The sequence below is a fragment of the Hippopotamus amphibius genome, chromosome 7, assembly GCF_030028045.1.
Source record: "Hippopotamus amphibius kiboko isolate mHipAmp2 chromosome 7, mHipAmp2.hap2, whole genome shotgun sequence".
Classification (NCBI taxonomy): Eukaryota; Metazoa; Chordata; class Mammalia; order Artiodactyla; family Hippopotamidae; genus Hippopotamus; species Hippopotamus amphibius.
Genome location: NC_080192.1, coordinates 45809572 through 45824006, shown reverse-complemented (window position 1 = coordinate 45824006; position 14435 = coordinate 45809572). Strand labels below are relative to the sequence as shown.

At 36.3% G+C, this 14435-nt stretch overlaps 1 protein-coding gene across 1 annotated transcript in view; it reads right to left on the bottom strand.

The window, feature by feature from the left end:
- Positions 1-1268: 1268 nt before the first annotated feature.
- The window catches only part of TSPAN8 (tetraspanin 8), a 28884-nt gene continuing 15717 nt past the window's right edge, over positions 1269-14435 (bottom strand). The window contains 4 exon segments of the mRNA XM_057743433.1: positions 1269-1435; positions 5591-5674; positions 8437-8571; positions 14321-14428. Coding sequence (XP_057599416.1) covers positions 1382-1435; positions 5591-5674; positions 8437-8571; positions 14321-14428 — 381 coding nt within the window. The 3' untranslated portion in view covers positions 1269-1381.

Sequence of the window (14435 nt, the reverse complement as noted above, 5' to 3'; positions counted from 1 at the left end):
CTAGAAATGATTACATATATGTACCAAAAGGCATAAAAAATGTTTATAGCAGCTTTACTCACAATAGCACCAAATTGGAAGCAAACCCAATGCCCATCAACAAGAGGATAGATGAATACATTGTGATATATTCATATACCATGGGATACTACTTAGTAATGAGAATAAACCAAAGTGACACAAAACAATATATATGAATCTCACAGACAAAATGTTGATCAAAAGAAGCTAGAGTGCAGACTTTACTTTCTTTTTATAGAAAGTTCAAGAAGGAGAAAAATAAATCTATGGTCATAGAAATCCGAAGAATGGTTACCTTTGGGGAGGTATTGGCTGAGAAGGGTAGTGGTATATTGGTAATTGTTCAGCAACCATCACTCAAAAAACAAACAAACAAACAAACAAAAAACAAACCCTGATTTTATAGAATTTGCCAGTTTCCATGATGTAAATACTTACATACTCCCAGGATGGTGGATTTGAAGTTACCAATGTGATGTCACTGAGCACGAAGTTGGGAAGAGATGTATATGTGTACGTATAGTCTGCTCTGGCAAGTCGGTGAGAGGCAACTGGAGCAGGCCCCGGGGCGGGGGTGGTGAACATGAGGAGGCATTTGGTGTGCTGGAAATGTTCTGTATCTCGCTCTGGACAGTGCTTATCCAGGTAGTGAATGCTTCAGATTTGTTCACATTATTGTGTGTATCTTATGCCTCAATATAAAGTACAATGTAAAAATGTCCGTAAAAACTAAAAAGATAAAAGCACTATAACTATGTCCCAGAGGAAGCCCCAGAGACGTACCAGAGATTCAATGGCTGGAAAGGCAGCGTTCAGATCTTCTTGTCCTCATGATAGAGAGAAAAACAAACACCACCAGCAGACACTGGCATAAATAGACAAGAGACGGTGACTCTTTTAGCTGAGCCACTCTCAATCTTCCAACATGAGGCTTATTTTGCTCCTATTACCAGTGGTTGGTACATTACACAAGAGAGAGTGTTGCTTCTGAAAAGCCTAGATGCACTGCCTTAACTAACAATGGCCCTGTTACCTAGAGACGATTATTCCACTGGGTGGCTCTAAACGCACATTTGAAGGACAGTGCCACCTGAACACAGAGATCAGACAGGAAAAAAGCACCAATGTAAAGAATGTTACTTTTATTTTGAGGGAACATGCACATTCATATAATTTCCTTGTGTCCCTGAAATCTTAAATATGTTCAATATGACCGGAAGAGCTCTGTGATCTAGCTAATTGACACATTTTAATAGGGCAGCTGCTCTTGATGCAGCACTCATATATTTAAAGTTACAAATCCAAAGCAAAATTTTAAAGGGGTTTGACCGATGATGACTTGACACATTCATCCACAGATTTATTGTTTCCTCATCTGGCAGTACAGGACAATTGAAAATATCAGACCAAGAACCTAGAAAATAAAATAACAGGATTAACATGGGATTTAAGGTAAAACACTAGAGATGTTATAAATAAAAAGAACATTATATATGAAAAGATTCCGGCTACTGACAATTCTAATGTTATTTATCTAAATCATCTCTCTTACTGGGAAATTAGAGACTAACAATGAGAAAGCTCTCTGAGTTTTTTGTGTTTTAATCAGGGTTTTCAGCTAGCAATCTGCCTCTAGCTAGCCTTATTTGATTGTGCAGTAGCAGCTACCACTGGAGTAACCCACCCTTTTGGGATACACATACCCTTCTGTAGGGCCTGGGCCTGGAACTCTGGGACACTCAGGTCTCTGGGGCTACAGGTACCTATTGCTTCTATGAAAGGCTTATAATCATCTGGTTTAGATCATCCACATAAAAATCAGGGAGTCTAGAATTTCTCTTGCCATATTTTTAGGCATCGACAAGAAGAATGAAAAAAAATAACTTTTTTTCTTAAAAAGCTTCTAAATCTAAGGGGAATGGCATCGTTCAGGAATTTCCTTTGAAGCGAAAATGTACAGCTGAAAACCTGGGGCATAATTTCCATCTCATTAAGGGGCTCTCCCAAGAATGAGGGACCTCAACACTTGCCCTAATTGGCTCTGAGGTTGGTGAGTGGCATGCTGTGGCTTTGATGTAGAAATGACAGAGAGGACCTGTGTGTATTGCAGATAAAAAGTTTCCTCTCCACCAGCCTCCTCTGAGGGGAGATGGAGGGGGTGAGATGCCATTTATGCTGAGTCATCTCCAGTGCTCCTACTGTATCTGAGATGTCCTGCTTACTAATTCTTTCCTGGAAATGCATCACAAATGAGACTTGTTGCCCAATATTTTTTCCTTCAGAAAAAAAAAAATGTTGAGGGACCTTCCTGGTGGTCCAGTGGTTAAGACTTTGCCTTCCAATGCAGGGGGTGCGGGTTCGATCCCTGGTTAGGGGGCTAGGATCCCACATGCCTCACAGCCAAAAAGCCAAAGCATAAAACAGAAGCAGTATTGTAACAAATTCAATAAAGACTTTAAAAATGGTCCCCATCAAAAAAATCTTTAAAAAACAATTGACACAAATTCTCTGCATAAATAATGACTTTCATTCAGAATGTTCTAAAAGTCATTCTTTAGAATGACAATTTAGTCTTTTGTTTTGGTCCCCAGCCTCAAGTCTGGGAGATGAATATCCAGAAAGAATAAAGAAAAAGGGCAAAACAGTGGCTAAGGCAGCTATTGTCTTTTACTGTCACATTGTTGAAACAGAAGCCCACCATGCATCAGCAGAACAGACAGTTAATATCACACTTTCTTCCACTTCTCTGCCTTTGAAAAGAAAATGTATCATTCGTAAAAATAGGTAATAATTAAAAGAGATTCATCCTACAGTAATGTATGCTAAGACTCAGGATATACTTGCTAAGCAATGTGCATGAGCTCCCATATCTGAAGCCATCTAAAAAAATGTTGTAAAATTATTTTTTCTCTCTTTTTAACTGCTGCATTCCTGGGACCTCCTGTCAGGATAATTTTCATCTTACAAAGTGGTAACTATAGGTGTCAATGGTTTTTTTTTTTTTTTTCCCTTAATTAAAGTGAGGAGAGAAAATGCTGATCATTTTTTGTGCTTGTAAGTTGCTACAGTCAAATAAGGAAAGATATGATAGTCTGCTTAATTTGGAATAATGAGAATTCCAATGTCTATAGAAAATTTTCTTACAAAATAAAGCATTTTGCATAGACTTCTAGCATCCTATCTGAGAAGAATCCCTCAGGTATATGTTCTTAACAGAGCCTTGACTGTAACTATTGGCTGTTCTATCAGAGCCTGTGCCTAACAGACTAACGCCAAAGGTGTAAAGGTCAGAGGGTGGTTTTTTCATAGGATATTTTTCTATGGAGATAGTTTAAATGTATTTTCTGCAGGGAGATATTTGCTTCTGTTTCCTTCTTCAAAATATTTATTAGAGGGATTTTTCTCTCAATATATCTTTATGTTTTCTTGAATTCGAAGTTGGGAAACAGAGAATGTAGACGGGCCTAAGTGTTCGGCAACTAGTATTAAGACTGTAAAACAGACGGATGGACATTTTTTGGATATGTTATAGGATGGTTATCAAAAGACTATTTTCAAAGCAAATTTTTTAAGCAAAAATGAGAGGAAATATAAAATGATTTTTTTTTTCTTTTCAAACCCCAGAGCGAGGGCAGGTTTTCTATTGAGAGAGTGAACGAAAAAAAATTTCAAGCAATTCTTTGAACCAACTATTTACCATATCTACATAAAGTCTAGAAATCACACTTAGTTTAACTGGCATAGCTCAAAATGGTTATATTTTGTGATATTACCATGTAAATTCCGTACCTATAAATTCCTCTATGAAATGTTTTTAGTAAGGTATTTATACACATACACACACACATATCTTTAGAACAACCTATAGAATATCTAAATATATAACAAACACATGGAGGATACCAATTTCATAAAATACTAAAATGCTATTCCTTTTGTAATCTTATTTTCCATCAGATATCTTTAGATTCTTGGCAATATCTTTGGCTATGATATGAGAGACATCAATCTTCCCAGTTGATTATGTCCTTTTTTCCCCTGGCTTTGCTTTTGAGAAGCTTCTTAAAAGCATCTGTGGGTTGTAGCCAAAGTGAATTGTCTGAATTTGAGTCTAAGATGGAATTTGACACTTACATTTACACTTACCTTGAATACCTCATGCAAAGCTTGCTCATTTAGGTCTGCTCTACCAACATATGTGTGTGTTTTAGTTTATGGATGTGTGAGTATATATGTGTGCCTGCTCATTTACGTCCACAGCCATGAACTCATATTTCTAAACTAGCATAAACCCAAAATAGAAAGGAGAGAAACAAAGGGCATTTTACAAAGAGCAGAATTGAGAGAAACAGACCTAATACACAGCACCATTTGACTCTGGTCATATATCGGACATAAAGAAAGACAGCCACATCTCCCAATAGAGAATGCTTCATATCTGGACCTATTCATCTGGTCTACAAAGAGGTCGTGTGTAACAGCCCAATTTGCTACTCATAGTTCCAATCCTTTCTCTTATGGTTGGCTGAGAAATTCCACCAGTAACCTAAATGATCACTTAGGACACTAAATAGCTTTGATCTCAACTAAAATTCCTCTCTTACAGTGATGTGGCATAATAAGAGGTAAAAGCTACCAGAAAACCCAAGGAAAACACTGTACAACATTTCATGAGCGTGAAGCAGAAGTCGCTTAGCTGAGCAAACCCGCCTGCAGCAGCATTAACTAGAGAGACACCTCACATGGTTAGGATCCTTGCCAATGCCCTGAAGTGGGGTTGTGACTGAATCTGACTCACTTGATACCTAAATTAGCAAGATCTGGGATGATTCCAAAAACATTTCCCCCACACAGTTTTATTTCATCTTTTTGCAAAGAATTTCAGGCCACATTAAAAAAAAAAAAATTCTTCAGGTTCTGAAAAAACCATGCAAGGAGAGTCTAACAAGATAAAAATCCTATATAAGATTTTTCTTCAAAGTCAATAATCAAACTGATGAGAGTAAATGCAGAAATCTCAAGAAGAGAGAGCTTCCTTAAAAACTTCTCCAAGTGAGTCCATAGTCCTCACAGTGAGAAAATCAGTCAAGTGTCTAGTTTTTAGAACTTGTCAGATTTCTCTAGAATGGAATAGCAGGAACACAGTCTTCCACACTCTAGAGCTCAGTTTTTATTTTCTGTTTCAAAATCAGAAAGAGAGATAAAAAATTGTAAAGCTTGTGTTTCATTTTGTTTGATGTCTTTTCTAACTTTAGGAAACATTAACCCTTGAGCTAGTTTTCAATGAGAAAAATGATATCTAGGACTAAGAACTCTGTGGAAATTAATTCTACTTTTTCCCCTAGGAGAGAAATCATTCAGAAATAATAGCTTCAGCCCTGCTGAATTCCTAAGACCATAATCTCCTCCCCAGACCCAAGGCCAATAGTGGCAGATGCTGGGCCTTCCTTGGGCACTGGGTACCCAGTGCTTTTCTGAAGCACCTGGTTTTTATTTGGCTCTTCGTAAATATTTGTTAGAAAAATTAATGAACAAACAAGGGAATCAATAATGCAAGATAATACTATACCTCAATAGCTGCCAGTGCAAATGCTAGTCCAATAACTATGGAAAGACGTCTTGAAAACAAGTCGCTTATCAAAGAAAAGCATGACTGTTAAAAACAAAACATAAAAAATTTCCTTTAGTCAAATTTTGACCTTATTTTCTTACAGTACAAATTTTTATTCATTGGGTTGACTTTTTATATTGCTATCAAGGAACATACTCAACAGAACAGAATTGGATTATTCCTGCCACTCCAAGCTCCTGCCCCCTCCAAAAAGATTATAACTGTTGTGGTGCTTCATACATTAAGAAGCTTTTGGAGAACAAAGTTTTGCTTCAACTACCTAATTGCTGAATCTAAGGCTACTTAGTTATAAATAACTCATTTTATCCTAATTTTTGTTTGTTCATTTTAGAGCTGTTATCACCTTGACTGTGTATTTTTTTGGTTTGTAACATGCAGCAGAGGGTTTCCTGGTTGAGGTTTCAACTAATTACAGCATAGATTTTTATTTTTAAAACAAGGGTTTTTTTTTGTTTTTTTTGTTTTTTCCCAAAAATCCTTTAATATGTGTCAGGGTTGTTTTTACCTTAAAAAGGAAAAAAGAATCATTATGTCTACTGTTTTGCTCTTATTTTAGACAAAAAAAGAGAATTTAGAAATTAATTTCAACAATTGTAAATTATATGGAAATTTTAAAGATGGCAAAATAATCTACAACGTGAGTGGTATTGTCTGTTTTGCCAGAAAATATATCATCCCTATGATAGTCATATCATAGCAAAGGGCTAACAAAATATTGCTATTTGTTAAATAAAATAGAAGTTCTCCGTGAGGCTAAGACAGTCTTTTCCCTTTCATTCCTAAATGTAATGTGTTTCTCCATTCTCATCTGATCCAAAGTGGTAAACAGAGGAAATTATTACATCATTTAAGATTACCTATGAGATTAATGGTATCTAATGAATCACATTCATTATATTTTAGAAATGTTCTTCCCCATTCCCCTCTAGATAACCAGGTTATCTTGGCAAAAGGGAGGGAAAAAAAAGAAATGTGAATTATGGCCATTCCAGATTTCTTATTTTTCCAGACTTCTTATAAATGACACAAGGCAGATGGAAGTGTTTTATGAATTTATGATCTTCCTTTTGGGAAAATGGTGCAGCTATAAGCCTATCTTCTGCTGAATTATGTATGAATTTGGAGTGAATATCTATTATTTTTCAGGATAATACTAGGGCTTTTCAAAATCTATTTCTGAGGAGAAACATCTTTGAGTTGAATCTTTAACAGGACACAGATAGCAATCTGCAATTTCATTTACTAATTTCCTCAACATCCTAAGTGGAAATTGCATTTGTTTACACCATATTTATTTCCTCTCCTCCTTGTGGATATTGTGTCACTAAAATTATGTAGAGAGGAGGCAAGCAGGGAGAAATATAAAAGTTAATAATCAAAAACTTTAGTGATATTACCTTAATGATAAAAAGACATGGTAGCTCTGTAATCTGGTAGATAACCTCTCCCCTATGTGTTACTTTAAATACCAGTAACAGCAATTTCCCTTCAGAACGGTCTCCTTAATTTTGATAAAATTAATAAAAGGGATGTGATACTCAACAGGTTAGAAGTCTCCCCAGAGATACTTCCTATTTTCTAATATATCATTAACCTCAGTAGCCATTACCAACCAATGCTAGATTGAAAATAATCTTAAGATATTACAGAAATTAACTCATTGAACTATAATAGCTTTCATGTATCTCTCTCTCAGCTAGGCTATAATCTCCTAGACGTCCAGAAGCATGTCTGATTCCAGCAAGGGTCTTTCTGACACACAGTAGGCACTGAAGAATAACAGCAAATAAATGAAACATCAATATCAACTGTCATTATTGTACACATTCCTTCCAGGCAGAAGGAACAATTTATGTAAAGCCCCATGGTAAGAGACAGGTATCATGTCCTCCAGGAAGCCATATCTTCAACCCCAAAGTCTAAATTAGATGGGGTCCCATCTTATCTTGTGCCTGCCCTATCCAAGAAATACCAATAGTTCATTGGATTGAAGTTGCCTAATTATCTTTCTCTCGTCCCTATTAGAGCATTCACTCCACGAGTGCAGACATTGCACCCTATTCAGGAATGGATCTCCAGTAGCTGGTAAAAGGCCAGCACACAGGAAGTAGTCAATAAATATTTAATGAATTAAGCAATAATAAGAAACATGGCATCTACATATTAACATCCACAAGTGACATAAATATGTCATCTACAACACATGAAAGTCTAACCCAAGTTTGTCAATTGACTTTAAAGGCATGAGGCAACTTCTCAATTGGAGCCATAATTAGGCAAATGGGTAGATACACTGAACATCCAGAGTTGAAACCTCTGGAGCCCAAGTTATTTCTTTATACCCAGTACAATTACTTGAGAAAGAGAATCCTTGATTAGAAAAAGAAAGCTTTTGAAAATTAAAGTGAAAATACAGATTTCTAAAACTTATGCTAAAATAGAAATAACAGAGAAAAATAATGACTAAAGTCACCAAAGAGAGAACAAAATAAACTTTCATCTGTTAGCTTGTACTTTGCCTCCCCTTGCAGTAGAATATTTCTTTGATCTATTAACATTGAGATTTTAAAATGATGCCAGACTCATTGAAGAAATAAAATACTTTCATTTTTTTATATCTGCTTTTATCTTTAAATAAGGATTTCTTTTTCATTTGGGAAATTCCTGGGACTTTTATATCATAATTCCCATTGCAATTGCTGCAATTTAATATTTTGTAGAGAATTTCATTGTGAAAAAAAATAACAGAACCACTTACTGTGGCAAATTTGATTTTTTCTCACCTGTTTGTAAATAGTTTTTCCATTATATTTTGTACAAGAAGAATCTGATGCACTTGGACATTCACATGACTTGTAATAGTATTGAAAATTATTTCCCCAATCAGAAGCTCCCTTGATCAAACCACAACATTTTAACTGTTTGATGAAAAGTAGATATGAAAAATAGTCAGTAGAGGAGATGAAAACATTGTCAATACATTGAATCACATTCTTCTGAAACAACTATTAAGATGTTTCTTATACCAGAATATTAAGTCACCTCACCTACCTCCCTGAATGTAGAAAAAAAAAGGAAGGAATCTCCCATTTTGGCCATAGAGTTTCAGATGCAAAAGTCTGAAGAAATTGGCAAGAATATAAAAAACTCACCTTCTAATTTTTAATGACAAAAGAGAGGGGCAGAATCAGATTTATGCTTCTTACATCTTAGAAAAGAAGCTTCCAGAAAGTTCATGAGAGAGTCAAGTTCTCTTTAAAGAACTTTTGCTCAAAAAAGATGAGAGGTTTAAAAAGTGAAATTTCTGTCTCATGACCTTTGGTCACTTTTGGAGGAGAGGGGGGAAAAGAATAAGAGGCATCTCAAAGGCCAGAAAAATGCTTAGTGGGCCTTCCATGAAACTGAATTTTACATGCACGTCTGTAAAACAGCAAAGGAGTGAAAATGAAGATTGAAACTCTTAGAATCATGTCAGGAAGGTGAAGGCTCAGAATAAACCCAAACATGGGGAAATACTAAGGGAAGTTGTGGTCATGTTTTTTTATTATTATTATTAATTTTTATTGGAATATAGTTGCTTTACAATGTTGTGTTAGTTTCTACTGTACAGCAAAATAGATCAGCTATACATATAAATATATCCCCTCTTCTTTGGATTTTCTACCTGTTTAGGTCACCACAGTGCATTAGGTAGAGTTTCCTGTGCTATACAGTATGTTCTCATTAGTTATCTATCTTATACAGAACCCAGAGAGTGTCATACAGAATGAAGTAAGCCAGAAAGAGAAAAACAAATGTCATATATTAACGCATATGTGTGGAATCTAGAAAAATGGTACAGATGATCTTATTTGCAAAGCAGAAATAGAGACACAGAAGTAGAGAACAAATGTGTGGATACCAAGGGGAGAAGGTGCGGGGGGAGGAATTGGGAGATTGGGATTAACATATATACACTATTGATACCATGTATAAAATAGATAACTAATGTGGTCATGTTTTGGGGAAGAAAAACAAGAAAGCGATAAGCCCAATGACTCAGAGTAATGGTGCATAATATCATTAGATGAAAGAGAGAGGTCATTCTCTCTCAGCTTGTCCTATTTGCTCTAATTAGAGAGAAAACTTTTCATGTAGGAAGGTTGAAAAAAAATTGCTGAAGAAAATAGAACCAAGATTGGGTGGTTTTATAAGGCCCGGATGCATTGCATTGCTAGGATATTGACAGGACTTTAATTCCTGGCTGTGTGACCATGTTACCCATGTTATTTAAACCTCTCTGTGCCACAGTTTCTTCATCTGTAAAATACAGATAATAATAGTTGCTAATGATAGTACCTAATTCATAGATTTGTTGTAAAGGTAAAAATAGAATATCCATATGAAGATATGAAGTGGTCATGAACATGATCTGCTCAACATTAATATCAATACTTTAGATAATGTTATGGAAAGTATGTTTTCAACTCTGTAGTTGATATAGAGCTGGGAGTGATGATTAATACATCAGAGAATAGAATGAAGTTTCAAAGATAGTTCAAACAATGGACTCAAACTAATAGGTTCAACTGTGGCAGATATAAAGTCTTGTGCTTTTTTCAAAGATCAACTTGCACAAATGTATGACTCATGAGATATTCAAATGACAAAGAGCTGGAGATTTCAGATGGTCCCAAGGTCAATCAATACTAGCAAAGAGAGTAATCTTGAAACAACCTTTCTTATTTCCATGGTAGACATGATTAATTGTTCACTCTTTCTGATTAAATAATCTTGAATATTAATTGATACACACATGCCAGATCAAAAAGAATACAAGTCCCACTACATACACTCACAGATCACTCCATTTTTGGAATACAGTATTCCTTAGGGAGGCACAGAGACACACTTACGGAAGACAGAGCAGGAGGTGGAAAGGCTAAACTTGGTATAACATCTAGTCACCAGACCAGATGTGGAAGCAGTTGGGGAAGAAGTTGGTCAGGATGTGTTGAAAGTGTGATAGCAGTTGGGTGAGCAAGGCACTGTTCAGTGAATAATACAACAACCTCTAGACAAACAGTCATCACCAGGAATCCAAGAAGGGCACATTCCATTAGTATGTTAGCAGAGAATTCATGTGGGAATTCCCTGAAAATCAAAAAGAAAGCCATTTAGTATCTACAAATTATCTACGTGTGGTGGGGTCCCAGGTCACTCAGTTAGAGTTTGGGGTAGGATTCTTTTTCCAAAGAAGCATTACTGAAAAAAAGAAAAAAAAATCCTGGTGGATATATATTTTATTATTTTTTGTTTGTTTTTTGTGGTCTTTTGGGGAGTCACACCGGTTGGCATGTGGGAACTTAGCTTCCCAACTAGGACCAGGGAACGAACCCGTACCGCCTGCAGTGGAAGTGCAGAGTCTTAACCACTGGACCACCAGGGAAGTCCAGATATGTATTTTAAAACAAACAAACAAAACCAGAATAGACAATAAAAGAGAACCGTAGTCCTATGAACCCAAGGAGATTCAGGCACAGAACCTGTGCACAAGAGCAGAAGGAATTCAGAATTGTGCCACAACAAAGAGAACATTTAGAACCCCATGGTTGGCACTCAGGCCTTGGATACCAAGGACAACATGCAGCAAGTGTGACTCAGGACCCAACCCAGAGACCCAGTGGTTACCTGTAGTACATTTTGTCCTAGCTCAGCAAGCAGGGAAGACCAAGAATGCTTGGTCTCACCCAGTGGAGAAACTGAGTTGCTTTTAAACCTGGATTAGTCTGGACTCTAAAGTGGGAATGATCCTGGAGGAGAGAGAATCAAGGAACGCAGCCCTGGGGAGTGAGGAAAGCACAACATAGAGGAAGTTAAACCGGACTAACTCATATCAGGTTTCAGCTCCTGGAAATGATGCTTTGAGCAGAATTTTTACAAGCTGGAGTCTCTCCAAATAGGAACTGGGGAATGCTCTGGAAAAAAATGTCATCTGATAAACAGTTCAAGAAACCAAAGATGTTTCAACTTGAAAATCAAAGCTCTTAGAAGTCATACAAGAAACCATTTGCAAAGAAAAAGTTGCAATAGGTAGAAGCAGATTTTCTTTTTCCTCTGAAATTCCAGAAGGAAGAACCAGCACTCAATGAAATAAATTCTAAGGAGGAAGATTTTGTTTCAAATTAAGAAAGAACACATAAATCATCAGACTTAGATGTAGTGGGACTGGGATGGGATGGGATGGGCAAACTTTCAGCTCTTCAATATTTAATTAGAGGGTGGATGAATATAAATACAAAATACTTCAATTAATGAGAAGTCAGGTTAAATGTCGTGTAAAATCCAGCTCCCCTCTAAGTTTCTGAGAATGTCTATGACATATGTGAAACAAATGCTACATATAGTTAATATAATGGGAATTCTGGGTAAAGAAGGTGTGGTTGGGAAGAGTTGCCCAGAGTAATACTTTAGTCAACCTCGAAGTACGTGTAGCATTTGTAAAGTAAGAATAGTAGTAAGTATTCGGTTGGCCAAGAGATTTGTTTAGTTTTTTTTCTGTAAGATGGATCTAGTAGCACTTAGTTGTCTTTAACTTCATTCAAAACAATTTTGTTAGATTGTGTTCTGAGAGCTGTCATATTGGCCTGCATTTTAAAAAAACTTATCAAAATTTGTGAATTTTTGTGTAGCCCTTTTAATATTGAAGACAGAAGAAAAAAAGCAACATTTTCGGCATATTATGCTTTATTATTTCAAGATAGGTAAAAATGCAACTGAAATGCAAAAAAAAAGATTTGTGTAGTGTGTGGAGAAGGTGCTGTGACTGATCAAACGTGTCAAAAGTGGTTTGTGAAGTTTTGTGCTGGATATTTCTCGCTGGACGATGCTCCACGGTCGGGTAGACCAGTTGAAGTTGATAGTGATCGAATCATGACATTAATTGAGAACAATCAACATTATACCACTCGGAAGAGAGCCGACCGACTCAAAATATCCAAATCAAGCGTTGTAAATCATTTGCACCAGCTTAGTTTTGTTAACCGTTTTGATATTTGGGTTCCACATAAGTTAAGCACAAAAAACCTTCTTGACCATATTTCTGCATGCGATTCTCTACCTAAATGTAATGAAAACGTTCTATTTTCAAAACAACTTGTGAGGGGTGATGAAAAGTGGATACTGTATGATAATGTGGAACAAAAGAGATTGTGGGGCAAACGAAACGAACCACCACCAACCACACCAAAGGCCAGTCTTCATCCAAAGAAGGTGATGTTGTTTATGTATATGGTGGGATGGGAAGGGAGTCCTCTATTACAAGCTCCTTCCAGAAAACCAAACCATTAATTCCAACAAGTACTGCTCTCAATTAGACCAACTGAAAGCAGCACTCGATGAAAAGTGTCTGGAATTAGTAAACAGAAAATGCATAATCTTCCATCGGGATAAAGCAAGACTGCATGTTTCTTTGATGACCAGGCAAAAACTGTTACAGCTTGGCTGGGAAGTACTGATTCATCCGCCATATTCACCAGACCTTCAAGATTCACCTTCAGATTTCCATTTATTTCGCTCTTTGCAAAATTCTCTTAAAGAAAAAAATTTCAGTTCCTTGGAAGATTGTAAAAGGCATGTGGAACAGTTTTTTGCTCAAAAAGATAAAAAGTTTTGGAAAGGTGGAATTATGAAGTTGCCTGAAAAATGCCAGAAGGGAGTGGAACAAAAGGGTGAATACATTGTTCAATAAAGTTCTTGGTGAAAATTTAAAATGTGTCTTTTATTTTTACTGAAAAACCGAAGGCACTTTTTGGCCAACCCAATACGTTACAAGGATGAGAAATGATGCAAAGGCAGGAAGGCAGAATTGTTTAAGAGATCCTGAGTAGACAAACCTGGCTGGACTAAAGTGCTTTCTTCATAGAGTAGTGTTTAGTAAAGTTAAAATATTAGGTAGGAGCCAGATAGCAAAATACCTTCAGTACCTGCCCAAATTTTGACTTTACCCTGAAGACAGTGAAGTAGCCAAAGTAAATACACACACACACACACACACACATTTATAAGAGAGGAGCTAGTGTACTAATTAAAAAGAATTAATGAGTCAGACAGATCTGCATTCAAATTCCAACCCCATCACTTATTAGCTGTCAGACCTCTCTAACTCATAATCCCCTCATCTGTCTAATAAGCATATGAGGATAATAATATTATTCCCCTCATAGAATTGTTGTGAGAATTAAATGAACTGCTGAATGTAAATCTGATACATACTAAGCAGCAATAAATGATAGTTACAATCATTTTTTTGAGAGAAGGGCAGGCATCAAGGCAGAGAAGGAGTGAGAGAGAGAGTGAGAGAGAGAGAGAGAGAGAGAAACTCCAAGCACCCCAAACACACTATCTTTCTAAATGGTAAATATTAAAACAATTATTGACTTGGCTCAATAGAGGCTTAATCTGTCATAAACATATCTTCTTAATCTCTATCCTAAACTGCCTCAGAAATTCTTAAGAAGCTGGAAAAAAATAGAAATGTTCCTGGATTCTTCTTATTGTATTGACAGAATAATCAGTTAACATCTGCAAAGGGGACACATTTTTCAATCTTTAAGGAATACGCCTGTTAAAAATTAAGTAAACAGAGAATTTGACCAACTCTCCAAATAACCTACAAGTTCTAATTACCTCTTCTTGAATTTCAGAAAAGGCTTTCTGGAATATTTTTCCACCTTCATTTGTTGTACTCAAAAGACGTGCATTATTCTGGAGAGTCTCATTCAGAGCACGTTCAGTCTGAAAA